This window comes from Neodiprion pinetum, chromosome 2, assembly GCF_021155775.2.
Source record: "Neodiprion pinetum isolate iyNeoPine1 chromosome 2, iyNeoPine1.2, whole genome shotgun sequence".
NCBI lineage: Eukaryota > Metazoa > Arthropoda > Insecta > Hymenoptera > Diprionidae > Neodiprion > Neodiprion pinetum.
This window is the reverse complement of record NC_060233.1, coordinates 39,260,803-39,287,081: the sequence shown is the minus strand read 5'-3', so window position 1 is coordinate 39,287,081 and position 26,279 is coordinate 39,260,803. Positions and strand designations below refer to the sequence as shown.

The window sequence follows — 26,279 nt, the reverse complement described above, 5'->3', positions numbered from 1 at the left end:
TAAGCGAGTAGTCACATCGTGAGTCGACGAGCTGGTGAAACAATATTATGGCATCTGTAGCTCACCGAGTCTCATCCGTGGGTAGGTATAATGCGGATTATTTAAGGGACGAAGTTCCAACCCCCTCGGATCATCCAGCCAACGAAGCAACCCGTGTACGTGGAATATAGATGAAATATGCCGAAAGTGAGAATCACGTTTTCTCCTAATCATTAAACACTTTGATAAAGTTTAGTTGTTAATCAAGTTCGTATACGTGGATCTTATCTTTAGCTTGTGTGGTTTTAGTCTGCTACCGATTTCTATAATTGTGTTATCGTAAAATAATATTAATTATAATAATTGTGTTACAGTAAAATAATATCCACGATAAGTATACGTATGGAAGTGAGCAATTTGAATTATTTTTGCAAAAACACGGTCAATTATTATTAAACGATATTTGTAGGGGTCAATAGAGTTGGACATAAGTTACTTGGCAATGGGTATTTGGAGCTCGACGAAGGATTCGTGTAGACTTTCTATATTCGATTTTGAATCCGTGTTTTGCCTTCGAAGATAATGGAATGAGGAATCCGTTTTTTCTGACAGGGTTGTTTCATTCCGGTTTAACGAGGCGTCGTGGATTGTTCTGAATAGAAAGCGAGCCGCAGGAGAAGAAAGATCGTCCTGAGTCGAGTTGCTCATTAAAATAAATGGAAGCAGCTAGAATAGAGAAACGAATTGCCATCGAAAAATGATGCGATGAGAATGAAAATAATTGTGTTATACCGGAATACGTAAAAAGAGCAACCCTAGAGTAACGGTTGGATTTTAACGAGGGTTTGATAAACTGTTTGTTTCGTTTCGTTGATACTATTCCAAAACGTGACAGACGAACAATGAAAAGAAATTTTTTCTTTCACCTCGGAAAATAAGGACAAAAAAATTTTGCGAGGTTCAATTTTGGAGAGAGAGAGAGAAAGAGAGATTTCAGAAATGTTCTATCAAGTCTTTTCACTTGACTCGACGTAAGAATTTTTAGCGTGAAATCGGGGCTTCAGAGAAATCTCCTCACGCGTTCAACTCCGTGTATTGTGAATCTGAAATTTTACTTACGCCCCGCATCGAATCCTGTGACGAAATCAGGACATGGCTGAAACGCTATCGTACCAGCCGGTGTATTTGGCCAACAAGACCAGCCGTCGAAAACCCCCGGGCAATAAGGCTCTGGAAAATAAAATGGTTCAGTTGCATGAGAATCGATTGAGACTAATTCTAGTATATTTGAATAAAAAAATATGATAATACACCGAAGTGTGCTAAGCATTGCGTGATTTAAATATCCATCATATTTCGAAGAATTTTATAAACTAGTTATATATTTTCTGCCGTCCAGGGACTGAGAGGCTTGATACAATTACTATATTAACCCGACGTGAAACGAAGAATGTCTGACGAAGTAACTTTTCCAAATTTTTTCGGCGGTTACAAAATTCGATCACAACTTTGGAATTTGAAGGTTCAAAGTGGCGGTTTGAGTATGACTACGCGGTGAAGTTGGTCGGATCATTTTAAACTTAAAAATCCCCACGTTAGAACCGAATTCAGCCACTGAAAAATCTCTTTGACGAGAGGGTCTTGTTAAAATTGCTTCATCGGAAATTTCCCGTCTTTAAAGGGTTGTTATGTTAATATCAAAGTCCCTCCGGGCAACAGAAGAAATTGAGCGATGAAAAATAGAGGAAAAATGAGTGAAACGTGGTCGAGGCTTCAATGTAATTATAAAATTCGGTATTGTAACTTGGGCATTTATCGTCCTATTTTAGTGTTCATCTTTTTTTGGCAAGCTCCAAATTTTGCAGTCAATGATCACGCACAGTTTTAGCAATTTTTGTAACTTAACAACCAATTACCGGCGAAGAAGAATAGTTGTGATGAAATTCGAGTCAACACGAGTCGTACACACGAGGGGTAAACGCTATACCTGTATATGTATATATGAGAATAAATGGGGCAAACTTGTTGAAGTACGGACACTCGAAGAAAGAGGAGCTGTTATTTCGCCAACCTATATCAACAAGTTGTCCAATAACCGAGTGTCCTTTATAACGCCGCGCTGTTTCTCCCCGTCGTTTAGGAAATTATTCTCGCCCCAGTTTGCCTCCAAGCAATCGAAACTCACTGGCTTTTATCCGGAGAAATGAGTTGGCAGACAGACGGCTGTGAATCACGAATTTTCGTGAACTTTTTTTTAAACCTACGAGCTAGATCATAAATATTCTCTTTTTGCGCTATATCTCGAAACATTGAAGTATTTCATATCAGTTTTTTCATACATCCTCTCATCTCCACGTTTCGGTATGTCGTTCTCATTTTTCTCATGCAGTTCTCTCTGCTCTGCGGTTACAATTTCAGTTGACACTCGCCTCGTTCCTCTCGTACAAATGAATATTCATTCGTTGCAGATGCGGTGCCGTTTCCGTTATTGCGGGTGAAATTGTTTTTTCATAAACCCTGTTATAATAAAGCTTGAAAATTCACCTCGATACAATATTTTGCAGAAATTCGTATGCTTAATTTCTTACTTTGGACGTTTCTCCTTCAGTCAGTAACTTGTCGCTCGCACTCGCAACGTGCCGCGAGATTTGAGAAAATTTCAACGGTTCAATTCGATGTCGTGGAACTTGAAAGTGAGCAGAACAAAATTGCCAGTTAGCGGTTCTCATTAGCTACAACTGAGCTCCAATTATAATGGCAATTAGAATATAATTAACCATTCGGAACGCACCAATTTTACGGCTGTAAAAGCTTTTTGTAAAACAAGCCGGAGGAAAATAATATCCAGGTAAGCACAATCTACAAACGCAAATTGATTGACATGATGAATTTGAACGTTCCTCATGAAACTCGGTACATAAACAGCTTTAGCAGCCTTCGTTTTTAATTTCACTCTCGATTTTTAAACTGGATTCAAACTAAAGCTCGGAAAAGAACAATTAAGAATTTCTACACAAGGGCCGTTAAATTATCTTCCGTTGAAATTCAAACGTGAAGGATAATTTTATTCTTGGTTTATTACACCGAATATCAAAGGTTGAACAGAGATTGTGCCGTGTTTCGTAAAAAAAACTGTGCGATTTAGGTAAATTTCACGTTTTTCCTTCAATTAATTTCACTACAGCTTCTGGACAAGACCTGTTTTTTCAGAACAAAAGTGTCGGAAGATTTTGAGGCAAATTGGTATAACCCAGAGAACAGTTGTTCAAGCAGCTTCCTAATTTGATGATTTTGTTCCTCACTTATATACATGTAATATATTTCGAGAGAAAATATGATCCTTTGAAATCTGAAACTTCCAACGTGGTAACAGCTTCAATCCCGAATTGGTATATTCGAGCTGCGGGGCTTAGGGATATACATAAACTCCGAGAGGCGTAAGACCCGTAACTTCGCTGTTAACGCGCTGCCTAAATCTTACCCCTAGTCACAGAGTACTTTAGAAACTGGACACCTGTCTGTTCTTCGATGCCTCGCACCCTCGGGGCCCCCACTTAATAATAAAAGCGGTGTCGAGTGTTGAGTTGAAAAAGTTTTGTCAAAAATAACCTTCCTTTTGAGGATAGTATCCAATTTCAGTAAACTTACACGCTCCTTTTACTTCTCTCTTTTTCTCTTTTCTCTATTATCTTATATTAAATTTACATACGAGAAAAGTGCTGGAGTCTTCTTCATTCTGCTATACGTTTTAGCACATTAAAAAATACAATTGTATTAAAATATTTGTTATATGGGTATTTTATCGTCTTAAACACGCTTCCCTTCAAGCGGGTCATCCCTTACATTTCCTACCCTAAGTTACGCTCTCAATAATTCAGATTCTCGTTTGAAAAGGGGAGGAAAAAAATTTGATTAGGGTATGTTACAAGTGAAGGAAGGACTTCCGAAATTTGAGTTTTTCAGACTTTATTTTAAACGTTTTTAAAGACAGCGAATAGACTACGAGGAATTCCTCCACGTAAGTAAAAGCTGATCCCATTTCTTACGTCCAGTTTTCCAAAACCAGATAAAAACTGTCTCGTTGTAATTGAATAGCGGGGTTAAATCCCGCCTTACGGATTTAACGAGTCAGCGAGCGAAGATTAAAAAGTGAGACAATGCGTTCGGGGGTAGCATGACAAAATGTTTGAACAGTAGTTAGGACTACACGCATTTTTCTTGAGGCTAATAATCATCATCCCTCACAATTTTTGCCGTACTTTTTTCTTCATTCATTTTCTTTCCCTATTTTTTTTACGCAGGTATTCTTTTAATTAATTAATCAACGGTATAAACGATACTCCTCGTTACTGCAAGGATTAAGAACTAAAAGCTTGCTGAATCTTCAGTATTTTGTTTTTTTTTATCGAATGTGTGGGAAACAATCAAAGTAATACTACCTGGTAGTAGGACTCGGAGTTACGAAGTTCGCGTGTGAAAAGTTTCAACTTTACAACTTGGCCAAACGGTTTACTTACAGAAACTCGATTCTCTGACCCCGTTCTTAGAAAGTTATTTACGTCCATATACCACTGAAAGTTAAATTACTCGGCTAAATAAATGCCTTATTTTTCTTATCATCTTCGGAATGTTTGCATTATGCTTAAACTCGAAAAATTCTTCCCACAGGCAATGAATAAACCACAATGACAGCTGAGGTAATAATTCGTTCAAGGATATCGCTTGATCCTCCTAAAATTTCGTTATCCGGCTATTTATTTTTCTTTCTTATACGAACGAATCGTTATAATTTTATCTTGTTTCTGTCATCAGTGACTAACGGCGAGGCAGAACGTACGGAATTATTGCCCGTATAATAATCGTTGCGAAAAACCGAGGGTAATTTTCTTTTCCATCGTGAAAATGGTAAAAAAAAAAGGTGCGTGCAAAGGTGTTTCGATTATTACAGAGAGTAATGAATTAGGGAGTTGGAAAAGCCACGTTTTTTTCGAGCGAAATAATTAATTTGATTGAAAATTTTTTCTCGCGCAACGAATATGTATATACTCGTATATATATATATCTAGAAAAAGTGGATCAGAACGAAGATGACTCAACGAAGAAAATATGTATTCACCTGGAGTTTGCAGTTAATTGTAGCCGTACGCAGGTGCGCGTGAATATAGGTATTAATTTAAGTGTGAGTTGAATTTTCAATCTAACTGTAAATCAGATTGAATTGAATTTCAATACAGTCATTGACTCACTGCGGTGGGCCGAACTGACTGCCAAACTATAGAATTGTTAGATGTAATTGAGTAAAGATCGTAAAACGCCTGAAGATCGGCAGCCTGCGATACATAACGTCAGAGATGCGATAGGCCGTCAGGCGTAAAGGTCGTCAAAAGTTCGCGTGTGTCGGTACGAGTTTAATGTCCGATAATGAAATTTAATCGCAAGCTCGTGATCGGAATAAAAGTGAGTAAAATTTCATACAAACTGCCGCCAAACGGAATCTTGATTTTTATTAAATATCGGGAGCTGTTCAATTTTTCCTTAATTTTTTTTTATCGTTCCTTTTTTTCATTTACCGAAAGATAGGGTGAGCGACAGATACGGAGTAACTTTCGAACTCCGTACCGGAAAATTAATTCACCGAAGGGTGACGGAGAACTTTTTCGTCGGAAATGGAAGTTCAGCGAACTATTTTGAGAGTTTGAAAGATCGATGTAAGTAACTATATTCAGTTACAACGATACCGAGAAGAAGATGAAACGGTGTCTGCTCCGAGGCACAACATTAGTCAGACGAGTACTTATACCGAGCTTTGAGTGAGTCTAAGAGAGTTTTTCTTTGTATTTTCCAGTCAAATAATAATAAGTCTTACGGATTGATTCCATCACGGGTGTCGGTACACCGTGGTTCGTATATCCGTGTAAAAAATGCACCGTTCACTTTTTATTTAAAAATAAAAATACCGAACGACCGAGCTGGCAGTCTGGCTCATAATATCGTATAGGGACCTATTCATGCCGTTCGGAAAACGATTCCACCCTCACTACGAAGCTTCGAGCGCTTCCCTTTTGTGCGTTGAGTGCCTCCCTTATGCTTGGAAGGCATTCAAATATTGGTCTATGCTCGGAAATCTATCTCGGCCTGATGTTGGTATTCGCGAGTGAAGATATAAAACTTGCAGGCTCTTCAGTCAACGATTATACTTTTTTTCGATCGGTGAACACAATCATCACCCATCCTTCTATTAAGATTCCCGTCATCGTAGTTGAATATTTCTAGCCGTGATCCAAACAAGAAAAAGTATTGCAACGGAAGATCGATAGATAGAGAATTGAATTTTTGATCGTGATCAAGGAATGTGAGAGAAAAATTTCGCTTTACTGCAGGCTGAAACAGCCGCCGGGAATCGCGGAGAGAAACTTTGTAGCAGTCACGTTAATTGAAACGAATTTGTTGCGCTCATTGCATCGGAGGCGAGGAAGAGGATGCGATAGACTGTCAAGTTCCAAGTTCGCATTGTATTCTGCATGAACGTGTATGTCTGCTACTCGACTAGTCTTGTGTTTGTTCCAATTTCCTAGGCTACAAACCTGATGCAGCGATATAATCAATGTCCGGCAAAGACTGACGGAAACTTTTGTCCATTAAACTGCGGAGCGACGTTATTTGAATTTCTCTGATACGATGAAATTGCAGCGGAGAAATTACAAGGAAAGCGATTCGCTCGTTTGGTTCAAACACGTGGAATTACGTTCATGCGAATAATCATTTTTTTTTTTTTAAATATTTTCACGAGAGTGATATTCTGTCACAAAATCGTCATTACTCAGTAATTCGAGAAGAACGTTTGCCCCACAATTTTTCATCTCTGGGTTTTACATTTCGGCGTACGCCTTTTACTCTATTTTTCTCTTCATAAAAACCAAAGTATACGGAAACTTTTCTCATTTCCCGCGTATCTTCTCGACCTACTAGTGGTATTAAATTTTTTAGTTTGCTTCATTTCCGACTTGTGGCGGCGTGTCGTGAAATTTACGAGCTCCTGATGTTATCGCCAACAATTATCGCATGCCGGTGCGTTATTAAATTGGGGAAAATAAAGGAATCATGCCCACTGTTGAGTTTCTTTACATTTTTATTTTGTTCCTTTTTTTCGTTGTAAACTGATTTACGTTATCCGTATATTTATTATCATTAAGAATTAAAGTCGCTTCTGATAAATCATTCTATCGGTATAACTTTTTTTGAACATAAATTAAATACCACTTTAAATATGTGGTAATATTCGTCCCTCATTTTGAAACGTATCGCGGTACGATATAATACGTATAACCATTTCGAAATGTTATCGTACTTTATTCTTTATCGCCACGCGCGTAACTTTTTTCGTGACACTCGAGCAATATTGTTATTTGCCTTTATTCATACATTTAAACGGTAATATATTCGTTACTTAGTATCTCTGAAACCTGAAAGAGAAATCGCGACCTGCAGCCATGAAAATTTGTTTCAGGCGATTTGCAAATATTTTCCACGATATCTTTTCCTGACTGTACATGTATACAGGTTCGAAAAAACATTCTTAAACACGGTGTCCTCAGGTGGTTGAAACTCTTTACCTAATGGGGAACAAGGGCAGGGGAGCTGGAATTATACTTTTATCGGAACACGACGGCACTTTGTAAACTATGATGTTACATGCCTAGTTGAATTATTAGAGAATAAATACCCGAACGGCCGGTGTAGAGCGCGTATCGCACGCGTGTATATATCTGGTGACTAACTTTTAGCTAGCTAGCTTGCTCTACTGCCAAGCGAAGTTTATGCATGGCAACTAATTGATATTAGTTTGACAAGTATTCCGGATTGCTTCCATATCTGCGGGACCACTAACAAAATTTGCGAAATTATACGCCGGCTCGAAATTGTTACGGAAATATGTCACGTTATTCGGCAGATCGTTTGACAAAATATTGCCACGACTACGCAAGGCAGCCATTGAAATTATCACTGTCAAATTGCAATCGGTAAATTGTTGAACCGTTTCCATTGCTTTTGCAAATGCTAAATTACTCTTTCATAGAAAGTAATCAGGTTGCCGGTTTCTCGAATTCGTTATCATTGAAACGACGAAATTTGAATAAATGGCTTTGTTTAAATGTTCTTTGTTTTGTTTTTTTGCCATTAGCTTAGTATCGAATAAACATCCCTTTGAGTTCTGAAACTAATTTCAACCCGTCTCATGCCTATAACGCTGTTGAATAATTATCGTTGTTAGCACACAACAGTTTGTACAGTACACGGTAAATAAAGAACGTTCGTGATGGAAAATATTTACCGACGCATCAATCAATACGTTAGTTTATGCAAACACGCATCACATGTATGCGAGTTAAGACATTTGCAAATTTTAGACAGCTAGTCGTTTTCGTGCGTTCGATGTAAATGTTAACTGTAATAGGTCACTCGGGGCAAATTTTACCCCAAACATTTTTCAAACTCTTCGTAAAATCCCTTAGTCGTCGAAATGGGCCTCGTGGTGCCATTTTTCATGCGATATAAAGACTTTTTTTGCGACATTTTTGGCACTTTCTTTAACTTTGACGATGTTTTACAATATTCAAACAATCAATTTTGGCTAGAAAAACTGAGAGAGCTTTTTCTGCGATTCTCAAACAATACCTAGATTTTTTTTTAATTTTTAAAACTCATCTTTGAAACAAAATATCACGTAGAAATATTTCCGTAGAGGAACTTTTCACTTGTTCTTAGGACAATATTTTATTTTCAAAAGTCGTTCTCTGGTAGAATAAGGATAAAAATTATTAACGTCTCCTGTTATTGCACGAAGTTAAAACGTAGCGTGGTAAATTAATAACGATAAATGGATATTTGAATGATGAACTAGAAAAAAGAAAGAAAAAAAAAACAAAGACAGTCAAGAAAGAAAGGGATTCAGACTTCATTAAATAGGTATTAACGAGTCTTAACGACGACGAGGCTCGATCGACAAGAAATATTACCATCAGAATTTTTTTCTTCTCCGTTTGCTTCTCCTTTCGTGTGATTTTTAATGGCTCTGTACCGCAATTGAAAAACACGGCGAACGTTGATGTAAACTGCACTGGGTCGGTGCATTTAGTAATTTGATTTGCTATCGGTGTCGAATCTTAATTGACTTCATTAACTTTTCAATCTTCGATCCACGAAGCGCGAATGAGCTCACAGCCTGGAACCACCCCTTTGAACCCTCACAGGTCGCAAAGCTGATACGAGAAAGTAGCTATTTTTCTTTTTAGCGGAGAAGAAAGATTCCCTGGCTATTGAATATAATATATCAAATGTTTTTTACGTCATCCCGCATAACAGGCTGTGATACGGCCTACTTTTTGCACCGATTTTCATGCTCGATAAAATGAAGGTCCTTTTCATAGGTCTTCGTGCGATAGGCATTGACGGCTGATTGGAGGCTTTACGCCTCTCGATCGATGGAACACATCCCATATAAGTGAACGTTAAAAGAAACTGTAAATCCCTACAGATAGTGAAAAGCCTTCAGCCCATTTATCGTGATAGAGGATTATATAAAGGTATGCGTGTGTAATGTAGGGTACTCATTCAGTGGTAGAACCACTTTAAACTAAGGTTCATGGTTCATAGGACAGGCAACGCGGTTTATTCCTACGCATTCTTGCGAGGAAGAAACGTAATGCTTCCCATTTACGATTCCTGCAACGGTTTATTACTGTTTTGTACACGAAGAGTCTGGTGATGCTTTATACATAGTTTAATTCTCTTCTTTCCTTTAGGAAATAATTGTCATTAAAAACAAAAATTTAATTCTACAAGGTACTCGTAAAGTTGATCCTAAGCCGAGGGAGGAGTTTTGTATTTTTCGAATGAGAACGGACACCGTCAGTCATTTCAGAGAACTAATTTCCAAGTTTAATAATTTTAAAATCCTTATAAATTTATTGTGATGCCTACGACTCTCGTATTTTTTTAATTATTTAATCACTCATCCTTTGCATTTAGTTTTTATCGAAAGAGTGAGGTGGAAAGAGAGAGGGGGAGGAAAGTATCAGTCATAGCTTGGTGAAATTAATCGTGCGAGAAGAGTTAAGCAGAGTGAAAAATTTAGAAAACGTGGTTGCATGAAACACTCGTAACGTTGTACTGCGTGTGATATTTCCTGAGAGTAACAATGTACCGAGGGGGGAAATTACACAATCATTTCGGACCGTACAATCATGTTTCACAGCTCAAGTGGAATGTGACACCGCAGACACGTATTTATAGTTGATAAAATCTTGCAGTCAATGATTCGGGGCAAGAAGATAATTCCAATATAGCGGCAAGAACTTGTTTGCCGGTGAGATATTATTTCGAAGTGTTATTTATGGCTTCACTTATTCGAATTTCGTCTCGTATTCGATTGCGAATAATGTTTTTTCCGAATTCCTTTATCGCGAGGAAATCAAGCTGGTGTACAATGTTCGTTGTGTAAATAGTTTGATGGGCGAATAAAAATAACTTTGCAAAAGATTGTTTAAAAGTTTAGATGTATCACGCGTTTGAAAATAGTACCGCATATCTCGTGTATGGCCTCGTTCCTCTTTTGTAACCCTTTGAATTCGTCTTGATAGCACACCAGGCCAATGTCGATGATATCGCTCCGTGGTTTGCGATTACCCTTTCTGATTCCACGTTCGACGAGGTTTTATAAATAACGTATGAAAAATATCGGAATCATATTCGCTTTCGGGATTCATTTGGATGTCGATAATTCCAACTGATTCCAAATAGCAATACGAGTAAAGACATAAATAGTGATTATTACGTTGTTAATTTGATTTATTCGGAACGAGAGAAATATTACGCACGACTACAGAAAACATTTATCAAACGATTATGAATTATTAAACCAAATCACACGATCGAATGATAAATTTATTAACCATGATATGATTTCTCATCCATTTTTTTGTCTGCATAATAAATGACAGATTGTTAGTAGCTAATAGGTCTGCTAAATAAGTAAAATAAATTGTACTTATTATCCCGCAATAAGCGTGTTATCTACGCTCGTAAGCTTCGTGGGAAATTTTTTGTACCACAAACTGAATTTCATTATTCGTAAATATAAACGCTATGAAATCTTTTCCCCGTGAGTGTATCAGGCACAGAAGAATATTGCTAGTAAATTTTCAACCTCCAAACTAGTCACAGGTATATAGTATTAATTAGAGCGTTAAGCGCGTAACGCGTGTTGATAAAATTGGTTCTTGTAATCAGGCGCGTTTTGACGTAGATAAAAAAAATTGATATCAATGCACACACATCAGGTGTACGTCTATCGAGTATCCGCGAACTGAGACGATTAGGCCTGAGACGTGCCACTTCCATCCTCAACCTTAATTTGAACTTTTTTCTCCGGTCACGTAATCCCCGGCTTTCAGACGATTTTAGCTCCAGCACCGAAGGCGGTCCTCGACACATTTTTTATCGGGGTTTGGCTTTTATCTCATTTTTTCTTTGGCTCATATTCATGCCGGTCGTATAAGACGTCAATCTTAAAGTCTCATCGGCTGCATGACAATGCGATCTATAAGGCGCATCTTTTTTCTAACATAAGAAAATGATGTAACTGTTCAAAATGACCGAAAAATACTTCTTTTTTTCTTATGTCTCGTTAAGATGTGTATGTTATTTTTTTATCTTGTCGAAAGTCTTACGTGGCAACGAACATTTACATTCTTACATTTGTGAGGAGGTTCAGCTTCTGTTTATACAATGACTATCGTGCAATCACAGACGATACGAGTTTTTGCTCTTACATTTTGTTTAGTAGACAAAAAATTTTACTTGTATTGATGATTCAACGTGGCATACCTCAACTCGAAATGTATAGACGTTATGATCGTGAACAGTGTTTATGAATAATACACTTCGTCTACCTCATCTAAAGAATACTCTCTGAATACAAATTTAGAAACAGCTGAAAATATTGAACGAGCATATTTACGTATGCATGAGTACTTATACAATGGTTCACTCGAGGTGATACACATACGTACCCATGTCACTTCACCATGCTTTGTTACCAATCAAAGAATATAGCGGAATTTATGGGATAATGGCTTTATTCTTTAAGAATATAATATATTAAGGTTTAAAAATTTATATCTTAATTCGGTATTCTGATCGAATATAATTGATGGAATCATGTTCATTACATTCAAAGAAGTTTTTTGAAACATTGGCATCACAGAATGTGTGTGTTACTTTTTAGTGACTGTGGGAAACATTACCATGATATGTAAAATACACATCATACCATATTCAGAAAAACTGGAATTGTAGTAACGATGTTTCGACGTTAAGATGGTTTGGAATACCGAATCTCGGCGTTAAAACTATTCAGCACATGTTCGTCAAAACATACAAGGCTTGTATTTAGTCTATGGGCCGTAAAGTCAAAAGTCACAACATCTCTCTCTCTCTCTCTCTCTCTCTCTCTCTCTCTCTCTCTCTCTCTCTCTCTCTCTCTAATAATGAAGGAACTTGACGATGCTGCTTTACGGTGACAATAACACATTCGACAGTAGAACATTCTAGTGTTAGTACGGAGGTTTGAATTGATGACCGCATGGTGGGTAATTATATTTAAAGGGTGTTGAAGGGTTCATAATCTTCGAGACGTTCCATCCTACGACCTTGTTATCACAGAGGTTAGCGCAGGGCACAACAATAACGAACGGACTGTCACGAAGGTTTGTCTGAGTTGTTTTTATTGTGTGCCGGATCTGCGCAACCAAAATAAATCCTTACAAAGCGAATGTTTTTTTGCACGTGGATTTTTCAATTAGCTGCCCTCAGTAAGTGCTCTTAACTTTGACAAGAAATCAAAGTCGAATGGAACACGAAGTATCAGCCTAATGGAGGATATTGTGATGAGAAAAGAGATTCAGTGACTTTGACCAACTTCGTGATATTTGCAGGAGTTTTTTACGAACCTCACAAATGTACGCCTCGTATAAACTTTTTGAACCAGTTTCCTTGTCACGTAACTGAATGCGGATGGAAATTGGAAGTATTTCCGACTCAAACTGTGAAGACATAAAGTTTTGCAAGTAAACTTAGACTTAACAATTACTTTACAATCAATATTTGACGTCAACCAAGTAAAGCCTCACTTTGTGAAGTTACCGGCATGTATTGTATAACTATGTTTGAAACTTTTATCAACGGAGCACTTGTCACTGGAATGACAAGTTTTGTATGGGAAATATGCATTATTATAACATCAGTTGCAATTTTCAAGAAAAAAAGCCCTAACAGGTAATCTACGTTCATGAAGCACAGTTGGCATTTAAAACAATAAATTACACCTGGGACTAAAAAAGCAGAATTGGTACATTATTTTTACTATTAGAAATATGAACTCGACGTGTCTATAAATAGCAATTCATGTTCTGGGTCCGCACAAAACAAAACAGTTTAACTCATTTAGCTAATATTACGAAAGATGCAGCTGTCGATACATAGTCGAACGCTCGTACGGAGAGAAGTTAGTGCAGTGGCATATATTGATGAACTTCATCCTCACGTAGATGGTGGCATTGTGTAAGGTGAATTGAAATATAAAAAAATCCTTCGCTTGGAAATTTCCAGGATTAAAAAAGTTATTCGCTTTTATTTTCATTCAAGTTTATATCGTTTATGCATTCGATTTTACAGGGGCATCGGCACATCGCTGATACGAACTGACCAACTAGTGAAGATATTTTGAAAAATTGTTATAATCACATATGGAAAAGTCTGAAGTAAAACCCAATATGAAAAAGCTCAGACTTGTAGCGATATTCGTTCTTATTTCACTTGCATCTTCTGGTGAAGCATAAAGAATTTTCGATATACTACCGAGGAGATTTGAGAGTCGTCGTGCCGTTTTCGAAAGATAGATGACAGAACTGGTAGAACGTGGTCATCAAGTGGATGTGCTGCGTCATTTTTCAAGCATAACGTCATCGCTAACTTGTTTGGCACTGTTCCTAATCTAGCCAATAATTTGACACTGAAAAGTTATTTTGCTCATTTAATTTGAAATAACGTATCAGTGTGAAAAAATATCGAGCTTACGTAGTTCTCAGCCTGAGGTTTCATGAGCGTGTGTCGACACCTATTAACAGAAGAACTAATCATTTGAACGTGAGTTACTGGTTATGAATGATTATTGCAGATACATGGTTCCCGTGGTAGGCTTAGTCACAAGTCTCATGTATCCACGGGCAAACGATGTCGTAACAGACCCTGACAATTATAGCTTACATACCTACTCAATTCACTGCTACCTCTGATCAGCAAAATGAATTTTTGGGAGAGGACCAGGAATACTCTGAGTCCTTTGTTTGCAAAATGGGAATTCAATCGAGTCAGCGAAGAAGAGAATGACATCATAAGAAAATACATGGGTCCTCGGGCACCAAGTGTCAGGGAGGCTGAAAGGAACGTTTGATTGATTTTTGTCAATGCGGTAACAACGCAAGGGACGCCATTGTGTGAGTTGATGAATCATCCAAATTTTAGGGACCCAGTTCAATATCCGCCAATAAATTCATGGTGAGTACATTAGTTTATAGGTCACTTGTGAGGATGAGCTGAATTTACAATTTCATATAATAGTCTATAGCCTTAGCATGATGTTGTTTATCTAAATGAAAAATTAGGGATTAATTCAGGTGGTACCCGATGATACGTTTTTAATAATTTTTGTAGATATTCGGTGCTAATTACTTCTTGGCTTTCGGTCAACACATGAATGTCCCGGTCGTCGGGATCCTTTCATCCGTCATGTATCCATGGGCGAACGACGTTATCGCAAATCCTGACAATACAGCTTATATTCCCAACGTGATGTCGGACTTCGGTGCAGGGATGAACTTTTGGCAAAGAGTAAAGGTTAGGTTGCATAATCAGTTTTCACAGTACGAGTCCGATTGAATAATTCACGCACCAATGGTTAGGGAGACTAAGGATAACGTCTCCTTGATTCTAGTTAACTCACACTACAGTCTAAGCGGTGCCAGTTGCGGAAGTCGAACGTCTTCACATAGACGAGAATAAAGCAAAAATACGAAACTTAGGTGTTTGATGAAGTTTTCCACTTCAAGATGGTTCCTGAGTGTCCTTTTTACAAGCTGCGCTTGTGTTGCATGATCTACGCATATGGATGGATGATGGTGTAAATGGCTTCGTTTTAATCTCCTTCAGATTCGTGTTGAAAATAGAATCATTTCCTGAAAGAAGTTTTGCTGCTTTTGCGCTTCTCTGGAAAAATTCGCTCAGATTTGTGTATCCATGAAAGTTGCAATGCCGGATGAATTACTGTGCTCTTTACCAGGCAACGTTATGACTCGTCCATGGATTCCTGGGTTGGCTAGCCTCGGCAAGTATTGCGAGAAATACAACTCTATCTGAATCCTATTTATCCATTAAATATCTATTTATAGGGTATAGAAACTCAAGAGCATTTATGAGATACGGCCTCATACTAGGAGTTCAAGCAGCAATTTATTGCGGGGTTCAGATTATTGGAGCGCCTCTTTTCACTGACCTGTATCAAAATACGAAAAGTTACACGCAATTGAATTTGGTAGTATCTGTAGATCATCAACGAATGACAGAGGAGAATCTGGATGCTGCTTTCAAAGCAGTATTACAGTATTGCTAGAATAATACAAACGAATTGTACCATGGAGAAGAAGTGCACAATGTTGAAACGGTTCTTGATCGCGGTTGCAGTGGAATGTACAAGCATCCGACCGCGTTTAGTTATAGAATTTACGCTCGCGTGTAAAACGATTAGGATTCGTACCAGATATATCACAGATAATCGATACGTAGATTATTTCATGAATGAATACAATGACTTCGGTAATGACGAAAGAAAATGCATATCCAACGTGAAATAGTACCTCTTCATTTCAGTGCAAATTTAAATATCCTGCGAGGCAAGTCTGCAATGACAAGTAGGCTAAGTGTGGGTTCAGTTTTCAGGTAGACATCGTGCGTTGTATACTCCCCTCCAACCTGACGAGAGTGACTGTATTTACGATAAGGCTTTTGCACAGCTACCAGACACTGTCAATTCCTCAGTTCAGTGGGCACTCTTATGTCACCGAAGCCAGTGGAATCATCCGTGAAGACATGACCATTTAAACTTTCATCTTGATACGGAGTCTGCGTGAGTGAATTGTCGTCCGTACAAGTGTTTATGAATAATTCCAGTTCGTGGTGAAAGAGAACCGCTGTGGGTCGAATGAACCTTGAAGAACTGGCGAAAGTTCAGTTTACCTACGTAATATTAAACTTCGCGAGGTAGACAAGATGAGACCGCTGAGTTGTATCCTTTTTTTCGCGGTAACGTCCGTCGTATTGCTCGGCGACGCCTATCGAATTTTGGGCATATTTCCATTCAACGGAATGAGCCACTTTGTCATGTTTGAACGGCTTATGAAAGGGCTCGCTGAACATGGCCACCAAGTGGATGTAGTGAGCCATTTTCCACTCAAGAAACCTTTTCCCAATTACACCGATGTCGTAAGCCTCGCGGGCACAAAGCCCAATTTAGTGAACAATATGAAGGTGCAAATCAGCAAAAGCGACGAAAAACTACCTTCGGCAGCTGTTTTCTTCGCTTCCGTATTTGGGATTGAATTGTGCAAATTAATGGAACATCCAGAATTTCAAAAACTTATCAAGAATCCACCGACGAATCCTCCATACGATCTGTTGATCACTGAAGTGAGTAAAGTGTTGAGTCGATATTCAATTATTACAGGTTTACGATTGCGTTTGTTAGGGAATAGAATCAAAACGGCAGTTTACGGATAGACTTTAAACGATTATTCAGTGTAGTGTGGTACACACGATAAAATACTAAAAGTGATGAGTTTTCAGATATGGTAAAAATATCGTTCGCCTTAAATGTCTTAGACGTGGTGTCAATGTTCAACTGATTGTGAGTCGACTGTTCGACCATTCGCCAATAGCATTTTACCATGTCAGATATTTGCATCTTAACTGTAACCCGAGCTCAAGTTACTTGACATGCATTTATTATTTGCTACGCCAAATTTGGGTGATAATAGACCCGTACTTAGCATACTTATTTTCACAACGATTAAACGACGCCCGCTCTCTTGCTCAATTCGATGAAATCCACGTAAGCCCAGCTTATCGACATTATTTTACACCACGGTTCAATTACTTTTTACATATCGGAGAATAGTTCGTGTTCACTGCGATTAAACTATGCTACATTGTACAATCTACTGTTTGATAAGTGATTAGACATTATTAAATGCTGGATGAAAATGTTTTCAATCACTCTTCGATGATACTTACTGGCAGAGTACTATCATTGAACATATTCGTAGATAGACAAATACTGATAGTATGTAAACTGCGGTTCAAAAAGTGATAAGATGATAAAAGAACAAAACATATAAGCATCCAGTCGATATTTTTTAGCAACTTTTGTGAAATAGAACTGTCTTTACAGATATTCGGTGCCAACTGTTACTTGGCAATTGGTCAACACCTCAAGGTTCCCGTAGTGGGTGTAGTAGCAGCGGCTATGCTACCATGGGCAAACGAAATAGTCGCGAATCCTGACAATACAGCCTACATACCAAACTCATTTTCCGATTTCGATGAGAAGATGAACTTTTGGCAGCGAACCCAGAACACGCTGTCTAATATTTGGTCGAAATGGCAGTTCAATCGAATCAGCGAAGGACAGAACGAGGCTATAAAAAAGTACATCGGTCCCCATGCACCAACTGTCAGAGAGGCGGAGAAGAACGTCTCGTTGATTCTGACGAATTCGCACTACAGCCTCAACGGTGTAAGGCCATTTACTACGGCTGTTGTCGAAGTTGGGGGAGTTCACATCGACGAAAAGGAAGCGACGTTTACGAACGCAAGTATTCGTTTGAATCGCCGTTCGGACCATTTCGAATTTTTTCTCTAATCGTACCACTACGAATATACACTGATATTTTGTACAGGATCTACTGCAGAAGTTCTTAGATGACAGCAGCGATGGCTTCGTATACGTGTCTTTTGGATCCATGGTGAAAATAGAATCCCTACCGAAGGAAATTCTCGCCAACATGTACGCGTCATTTGCTAAGTTGGCACCCGTTAGAGTGCTAATGAAAATTGCAAACCCGGAAGAACTACCACCTGGACTGTCATCCAACGTTCTCACTCTTTCATGGATTCCCCAATTGGCTGTTCTTCGTAAGTTTTTTTTTTTTTTCGACACGGCCTTTGAAGCTGTTTAGCATTGTTTGTAACAAACCTACCAACACTCGATGCACTTTTTACTAAGGTCTATGTTACGTGTTGGGATAAAAATGAAATTCAGCATTTTCTGACGATCCTACAATTGGTGGATCATTTGAAGAGCAGGAAGAGTAGACTGGGCCAAAAAAAACGAAGAATTGTTTTTTTAATGGTACTCTTAAAACATTGTTCATGACGACAAATAAAAATTGTCCTGAAAGTTTGAGCCCTTAACATTAATATTAAGTGGTGTATCGTTACAGCTATTGATTTTTTAACAGTTACCGCATTTTTTTACCCAAAATCCGTCAATTATCAATCTGAAAAATTTTATCAATTCATATTTTTGAAGGAAATTAAATTTTCTACAAAAAAGCTCTCTTACTAAATTGACGTAGATCGAGCCGTTTCCTTGTAATCGTGCCTTAAACATTGATTTGTTTTTTCAAATTTTTGTTTGAATTTATGATTTTCGTAATTACCAGAAAAATCAATATTTTCATAGATCAAACCATTATTTTTGTGGGAAATTTGATGCTCTACAAAAAAGGTCTCTTAACATTTTTTATGAAATTCACTGCTTTAAAAGTTATTCGACATTGAAATTGTATTCAGAAAATTCTTCGTTTTTTTTGGCCCAGTCTAAGGAAGAGTCAGATATTTACTCACTGATTGATATTCGATCACCATCAGTCACATTATAAGTTTTTGGATGCATTCCCTGCTCAGAGGAAGCTTGTTATATTTCACGAACGGCACTCGATGCTTCACATTCATATTCAGAGCACAAAAATACGCGAGCATTCGTGACGCACGGTGGTCTGATGGGAACGCAGGAGGCGATTTACTACGGGGTTCCTATGATCGGCATACCTCTTTACGGGGACCAAATTCAGAACATCAGAGCCTACGCAAAGATGGGTATAGCGGTGCACATAAATAACGAGGAAATAACCGAAGAGAACTTGGATGCTGCCTTTCGCGCGGTGCTTAATGATCCGTCTTACGTGTGAGTTATCGGTCGATTGGGCCTTTGATCGGCATTAATTAAAACTAATAATCCTGCCAAATTTTCCAGGAATGCAGTGAAGACAATGTCGGAACGATTTCGAGACCGGCCGATGAGTCCATTGGATACAGCCATTTTCTGGGTAGAACACGTGGTCAGACACGGAGGGAGGAACCTCAGGTCACCAGCAATGGATTTAACTTGGTGGCAAATTGAATTGATCGATGTTTACTCGTTTTTACTTTCTTCAATAATATTAGCCCTGTACATAATTGTGGCTATAGTGAAGAAAGTCAAGAGCCTATTTTATCCCGGTGATGCAAAATGTGAGGTCACATCTCACGATAAAAAAGTTAAATAAAATATCCACTCTTACACAGCTTAATTTCTATTTGCATAGCCTTGGATGCGATCAACTTTCTGTGATAAAATTGAATCGTTTTCTTCCGAATCACGTAATGTTCTGTCAAATACCCTCCGGAAAATTTCATTTAAACATGAATCTCTCACATAATATCGTATTTACCGCAACCGCGAGCCAATCTTAATTAGTTTCATTGAAAGCTATTAACTGACCAACGAAGTTTCGTTCGATCAAATGAAATCTCTAATATATTCATATTTGAATACACTTTTTTTCTGGGTCTACAAAATCAACATTTTTACGAAACAAAATGTAATCAGCATGCATATTCAGGTTCCGGGATGAAACTACCGCAAAACTTACCACGACACAAATAAAACTAGTTTTAAATAAATTGAACAAACCAATTCACGATTCACGTATTTTTGTGAACGTAGGGGACATACCGTTTCAATTTCATTATTTCCAAAAATACAATTTGATTGGAATGAATAACCTTGTATTTCTCAACAAGTTCTAAATTATACGAGAAACACACCGTGGAAAGCCTGGTTTTATATTCAGATGTTGACAAATTTAATATACTGCTCGTTATACATATTATGGGCTGCGTTACCGAGGAAGATCATATAATTTTTGTGTAATGTCACGACTTGTGTGATTTACTAGATAACCGACAATGCAGGAGTCTTGTTATAAATCTCCACGATTGTACGGGTGGGCGATGAACCGATATTATAAAACATAAATATTGCTGTTCGTTGATACTTTTGTCAAATTAAATTTTGGTTACATATCAATTGGAAAAATGTTTACGGAAAATTCTTGGGGATATAATGTATCGGCGTAACTTGAGACGCCCGAAACATATCTGGCCTCTCGGTATAAACTTACGTCATTTTTAATTTTACTTTATTGTCATGGGGAATTCATAGCTCCGGCGAGTTAATCGATGGCCACTAACGATAAGCTGGAAATAATCCATGCATCGATTAATTGAGTACAGAAAAAAAAAAAAAAAAATCGAACATGATTCGATTAAATCGGTTTCTTAAACCGATAAACCAAAATTTCATAAATTTCAGCACGTAGTCTTAATGGCGGAAAGATTTTGTTATAATTTATAAATTGATTTAAAATATTTTTCAATTTCAGATAAAAAATTCATTCATCTGTTACTTACTATATGAAATAGGTACTTAGTAAAAAAGACAATGATAATAATTGATACTTTAATCTTATAAATTGATATTGTATTGCGTCATTCATGGAAGTAAAAAATGAAAACCGACCGTCAGGAAAAATAATCAAGTCCGTCGAAAATCGCTTATTTTTGGTCATTCTTACCGGCGAACGTGATGTGACTTCTGGCACACTAGGGATTAGGAAAGTTAATCCTAGAATGCATCTTCACTGCGTCGGCTTACAGGAAGAAGTATTATCACGATTCTAGAAAAAAAATGTTGTCTTGACGACACGTAGAAGCATTGAATAAGTAGATCCTAGATTGATCAACAGCGATACAGTCGAAAACCGACACGGGGAAAATGCATACAAACTTCCTAAACGTCTGTGTGGAAGGCAAATTCATGTAGATTAGGTAGAATAGGGTAAACAGAGTGAGAAAATGTCAGAGAATCACTAATAAAAAGGAATCCAAGCCATAAGGCATAGCAAGTATGCCACAAATAACTGCAGAAAATGCGAGCTGTCGAAACTCGCGACCGGAAAATAACTCACCGACAGCTCTGGCCAAACAAATGAGGAAACAGTCAGCCGAGGTGGTTCACGTTTCAACAGCAAATTTGTTTTTGCGTCGGATCAGAGCACTGGATCGGAGATTTATTCTCCGCATGCTCGCGTTTTCTGCACATTCTTTGAAATATTACACTGCGTGACACGATATCGGTACCTGTAAAACAGATACGTATAAATAATAGATTGCTATTAGTGACAGTATGTTTCTATCGCATCTTGTTTTTGAGGTGCCTGCCAAGAACTTTTTTAATGACCCTAATTTTACGCATACAGTAGAACCCCGATTAACCGGGCCGCTTCGGGACCGAAGCATCCACGGATAAGTGAAATCACGGTTAATCCGAGTTATAAGTAATTTCCGATCGATCCTCGGGTCGTGTCACAATTATGGTTATTGGTAACTGTAACTAAAAAATAGTACGTGTTAGAAAAAAATATATACATATTCTAATTAAACGATAAGTTTGAAAAAATAAACAGGAAATCTCGAAGGGAGTGCGTAACTTTTCTTTTAATTTCTAACGTAGTGTTATTATTACGTAAACTCATTGACCATAATTAAAACTTCAGTTGTCGTTATTTGGTCAATTGACAAAATTGCTCATCGTACAGTATAATTAGCCTCTTGTTACCACGTACTAACAGAACAGGTGATTTGGGCTAGGTTACAACAACCACTTTCGTTGTTTCATTCTTTTCTTTGTCTTACTGCATTATTCTTCTATCTTTATTTTGTATTATTTCATTTTCGTTGATCAATTCTTTCAACAATTTATATGTACCATCGCGTCCTCCACACTTCGGATTTTTTTCCCACACTCTCACAGCTATCTTGTATCACGAATGCCCCTCTTATCATCACCTCGCTGCTTCGGTTCCCATACAGCATCAGCAGAATGCTCCTTCTACTGCTAAAGTGCAACTAGCCGGTACATTAGAAGTTGCATCCTTCCTCTCAAGCATTCGCTCTCGAGTCATCTTTCATTCGACCAACGTCTAAATTCGCCTCTCTTCCCTTTTTTCCTCCTCCACATCTTTTCATTGTACTTTCCATACCTTTCAAAATAAATAAATCATACAAACAATCATTCGACTCCTCAAATACATGTTCCAATCATTTCGCCTTATCCTCTGTACGCTCGCGTAGTCGACGGGTTACGAACCCAAAATAGGCTATAATAACATCACGGTTTAGTTTAGATGCGGTCTTCGATATAGCCGCTCGTCGTAATCGCAATCATCCACCCTGTAACAGTACAGTAAACTGGGTATTTTGATATTTTCGTTTCATTAAAGTAAGGTAATCGATTGATTCAGCGTGCACGTCTAGAATATATCCAAGTACGGATTGTTCATCGTTACCGACAAAATTCAAAATTCTACAGACTGTGATTATACTCGGGCGCTCAGGCATTGCTAATACAGCCTCACTACCGATCCCAGAGAATTTCAATCAGCAAATGCAAACACAAACACACGCACGCATACACCGACGAATCTGATTACGATGGGTTATAATCGCTCTATTTTGATCGCCTCACGATAATCAAAAACAAATTATACCCATGAGATGATCGGTGTTGTCACTGCGACTTTACCAACTACTTTTTGGGGCTTAAAGAGATCAGGTAATAAACGCACGTACTGAAAACGGTGACCTGCTATCACATTATTGCAGCGAGTCCGTTTGGTATTGACCGATGGGATTGCAGGATCTGATAAACAAATTATACCCGGGTACTCCGTATAGTCATTGCATTGCGGTGATTGGTGGTACGTTGTACCGTTAAGGGAAAATAAACAAAACCAAGTAAATAAATACGACGATGTCAACACGCTCCTAATTAAAATTATCATCACCGACCAACAGTACCTACGTTCCAAACAATATGTTTTATGTTCAATGAGTTCTATAATTTCGATCGGATGCCGTGAATATTTACGTACCTACTTGTTATGCATATTTTTGGAATTCAGCCGGTAAAAAGAGTAGAGCAGCGTTACTCGTAATTCGATAATATACAGAGTCTGCGGAATACAGAATCTGTATATGTACGTCGGTTAGAGACGAGTATAGTTGGAACATGGCGAATGAGTTGCGAGTCATACGACGATTGACCTGCAGGATTATTATGCGGCAGCTTGGATTAATCGAAATCGTAGATTAATCGCGTACTATCGTAAGATCATTACTTTGTATTACGAAGACAGAAAGAATATTTCCAGACGTCGTGTTATAAAAAGATAAGAGTTCAGATAAGGCTGTATGATATTTACAACCCTGGAATAGTGATAAATTGTAAGCAAAGAAACTTGAAAAATGAAGAGAATATTTATTGTGAATGCTGCTCAGAAAAATACACAATTTTCCACTTGACAAAAAGTTGCAAAGTATTTGAAGAGTGTAGAAGGAAACATTCACGAAATTGTAGACATGACCGAAGTGAAAAATTGGATCTTAAAATTTTACAATCGACGGAATGAAATGAAAGCGAGAAAACTAGTGAGTTTTGCTCATATTCTAATAAATGAAAGGTTGAAAGGGAACTAGAAAAGCAACGAACTCTGCTAGATATAACATTAGATTGTACTAATTGAATTTAAGCAATCGACACTAAATAAGATAAAAACCAAGCGAAACTCCTGTTGTAGTAAATTTTGCAAAAAAATGGGACAAGAATAAATATCAATTCAATTGTCAGTAGCAAATTTTTCGGTCATTGCAACGTCAAGACTCTTTGTTTAGTTTACTATAGTTTGTCAGTTAAATTGGGCTTGGAATGAAATTATGGCCACACCAATAACAAATTATCACAATATAGGTGAAACCTCACAACATTTGGATAAAAAACTTAATGATTATCGTTACAGCATCGAGTGCAAAGATCCAAATAAAGCAGCCTTATCTAACCACAGCTTAACTTTCGGGCACAAGTTTGATTTTTAATTATCATCATCGTTTACTTAAAGAAATGATTAACTGGAACGATTAATTGCTTAGTTGACAGAGCGATCCGACTCTCAAGTATGGAATTTCACAATAAAAATTTGTCCTTGATTCAGCAGGTACTATGTAAGAACGACTATCCACCTCGCCTGCTTAACAAACATATAAAGTTTAAATATGATTCCATCTTGTCATCTACCAGCCATAACAATAATTTCGATACAACTACTACACAAACCATTCAAAAAAGCTATATTTCCATCCCATATGTTGCGGGTTTGTTTGAGTCACTTAACAGAACATTCTCCAAGTACAAAATTCAATTTGTGGGCAAATGTGCACATGATATATCCTCGATGTTTGATTCGGGTGAAGACCCCTTACCCCTGGTCAATCGCTCGGGTGTAGTTTACAAAATACCTTGCAATCATTGCAACAAGGTTTACATAGGCCAAACTAGTAGACAACTACACACCAGGATAACTGAACATAAACGCAATATCCATGAACACGAGGATAATTATACTGCATTGACGAGACATGCCATCGATTTCGACCACTCTTTTAATTATTCTCAAGCCAGCATTATTGATGTTGAACCTTTGTATTATAATAGGCTACTGTTAGAAATGTGCAATATCGTAGCACATCCTAATTCTGTCAACCGTAAACAAGACATAGAACATCTAAGTAATATTTATACCTCTGTGATACGACCATTGTAATTTGTCCATTACCGACTGAGCTTGCTCTCGATTTTACCTCCTTAACAAAAAATTTTGTTTTCCGTTTAACCCTTTGACTCTGCGTTGCTCTGATAACTATCGAGATCGATCTCCTCCCACTACACACTAGACGTTCCACGTGTGCTCAGGTGCTCTGACTCAACCATAACGGCTGTGTATTTTATTTCTTTTTAACAAACCAACTATAATTATGAATTCGTGGGAGTTACGTGTTGCCAACGTAGTGTGTTTCGGTTTTTGTCTTTATTGCCTTTTTGTTCTATTTAATTATCAATTACCAACACTCATTTATGTAATTGGAAGTGTCATCTCATATGAGGTAATTCCTCTTTTATACTTGCTTCAACACCTTGCATATTATTTACACCAAAATGTCTTATTTTGTCAAACCTATTTGTATATTATTTTATTTTATTTTGTTCGTGACAGTTATTTAAATAAAATTGTTCTGAGGAGGGCCCCCACCAGGGCCGAAACGTTAACACGATAAAAAGTGTTTTGAGCTGTGACCTTCATATCCAAGAATAACTTTAATCAACAAATCTCCAAGGTCAAGATAAATCATCTTCAGAAATGATTAACATTAGTCGACACTCTACATGTAACAAAAGAACCGATATTGATCATTTAAGTAATTTATGTGCACCTCTGTTATACATAACTTTTAATAACTTAAATTCAATTCTTACTATATTTATTCGAGTCAAAATGTAAAGTAGAGTTTCCTAACCTCCAATTTAACAAACTAGGATAAAAAAACACGCAGTCTTGCAATTAAACTCGTGATAACTTTGGCTGACATACGTTCCAAGTATTAAAATATGACATAGATAATAAGCATATAATGTTGTAACAGAACTGAGCATGGATGGCCATAAACAACCGAAACTTTTTGTTATTTCAATCAAAATTTTCGTTTGAGACTGACCGTCGCACCCAACAATATCATATAGAACATTCTGTGCACGTGTATAAGCTAAAAAAATTACGTTTCAGATAAGTTTGTCAGTATCGCCAGTGTGAATGCGGTAATAATTCACACAAAAGCCGTGTTTTCTACAGTATCATATAATCCGTAAACGTGTGCATACAAGCCGCAGAGTTACACATTGTTATGAAACATTGAAA

At 37.6% G+C, this 26,279-nt stretch overlaps 2 protein-coding genes across 11 annotated transcripts in view; one reads left to right on the top strand and one right to left on the bottom strand.

Moving 5' to 3' along the window:
• The window catches only part of Dh31-R (Diuretic hormone 31 Receptor), a 159,071-nt gene that overhangs the window by 46,454 nt on the left and 86,338 nt on the right, over window positions 1–26,279 (bottom strand). For all 9 annotated transcript variants that reach the window (XM_046611871.2, XM_046611868.2, XM_046611872.2 and 6 more), the window contains one exon: window positions 1,099–1,209. In XM_046611871.2, the coding sequence (XP_046467827.1) occupies window positions 1,099–1,209 (111 nt within the window). The remainder of the gene's footprint in view (window positions 1–1,098; window positions 1,210–26,279) is intronic.
• Window positions 13,526–23,841, top strand: LOC124212099 (UDP-glucosyltransferase 2-like). Of its 2 annotated transcripts, XM_046611850.2 has the most exons (9): window positions 13,526–13,604; window positions 13,714–14,595; window positions 14,752–14,934; window positions 15,032–15,421; window positions 15,486–16,779; window positions 17,540–17,959; window positions 18,048–18,282; window positions 19,111–19,336; window positions 19,406–23,841. In XM_046611850.2, the coding sequence occupies exons 5-9, from the start codon at window positions 16,363–16,365 to the stop codon at window positions 19,695–19,697; spliced, it is 1,590 nt and encodes a 529-aa protein (XP_046467806.1). In that variant the 5' UTR covers window positions 13,526–13,604; window positions 13,714–14,595; window positions 14,752–14,934; window positions 15,032–15,421; window positions 15,486–16,362; the 3' UTR covers window positions 19,698–23,841. The 2 variants fall into 2 exon arrangements, with proteins under 2 accessions (XP_046467806.1, XP_068989518.1); XM_069133417.1 differs by having other exon boundaries at window positions 13,531–13,604; window positions 15,032–16,779.

What these genes read in the sequence shown, in the direction of transcription:
- LOC124212099 (XM_046611850.2), top strand. Translation starts at nt 16,363, where the DNA reads ATGAGACCGCTGAGTTGTATCCTTTTTTTCGCGGTAACGTCCGTCGTA. An exon ending in AGGAAGCGACGTTTACGAAC is followed by an intron (nt 17,960 to 18,047) that starts GCAAGTATTCGT and finishes TATTTTGTACAG; the next exon opens with GATCTACTGCAGAAGTTCTT. An exon ending in CTTAATGATCCGTCTTACGT is followed by an intron (nt 19,337 to 19,405) that starts GTGAGTTATCGG and finishes CAAATTTTCCAG; the next exon opens with GAATGCAGTGAAGACAATGT.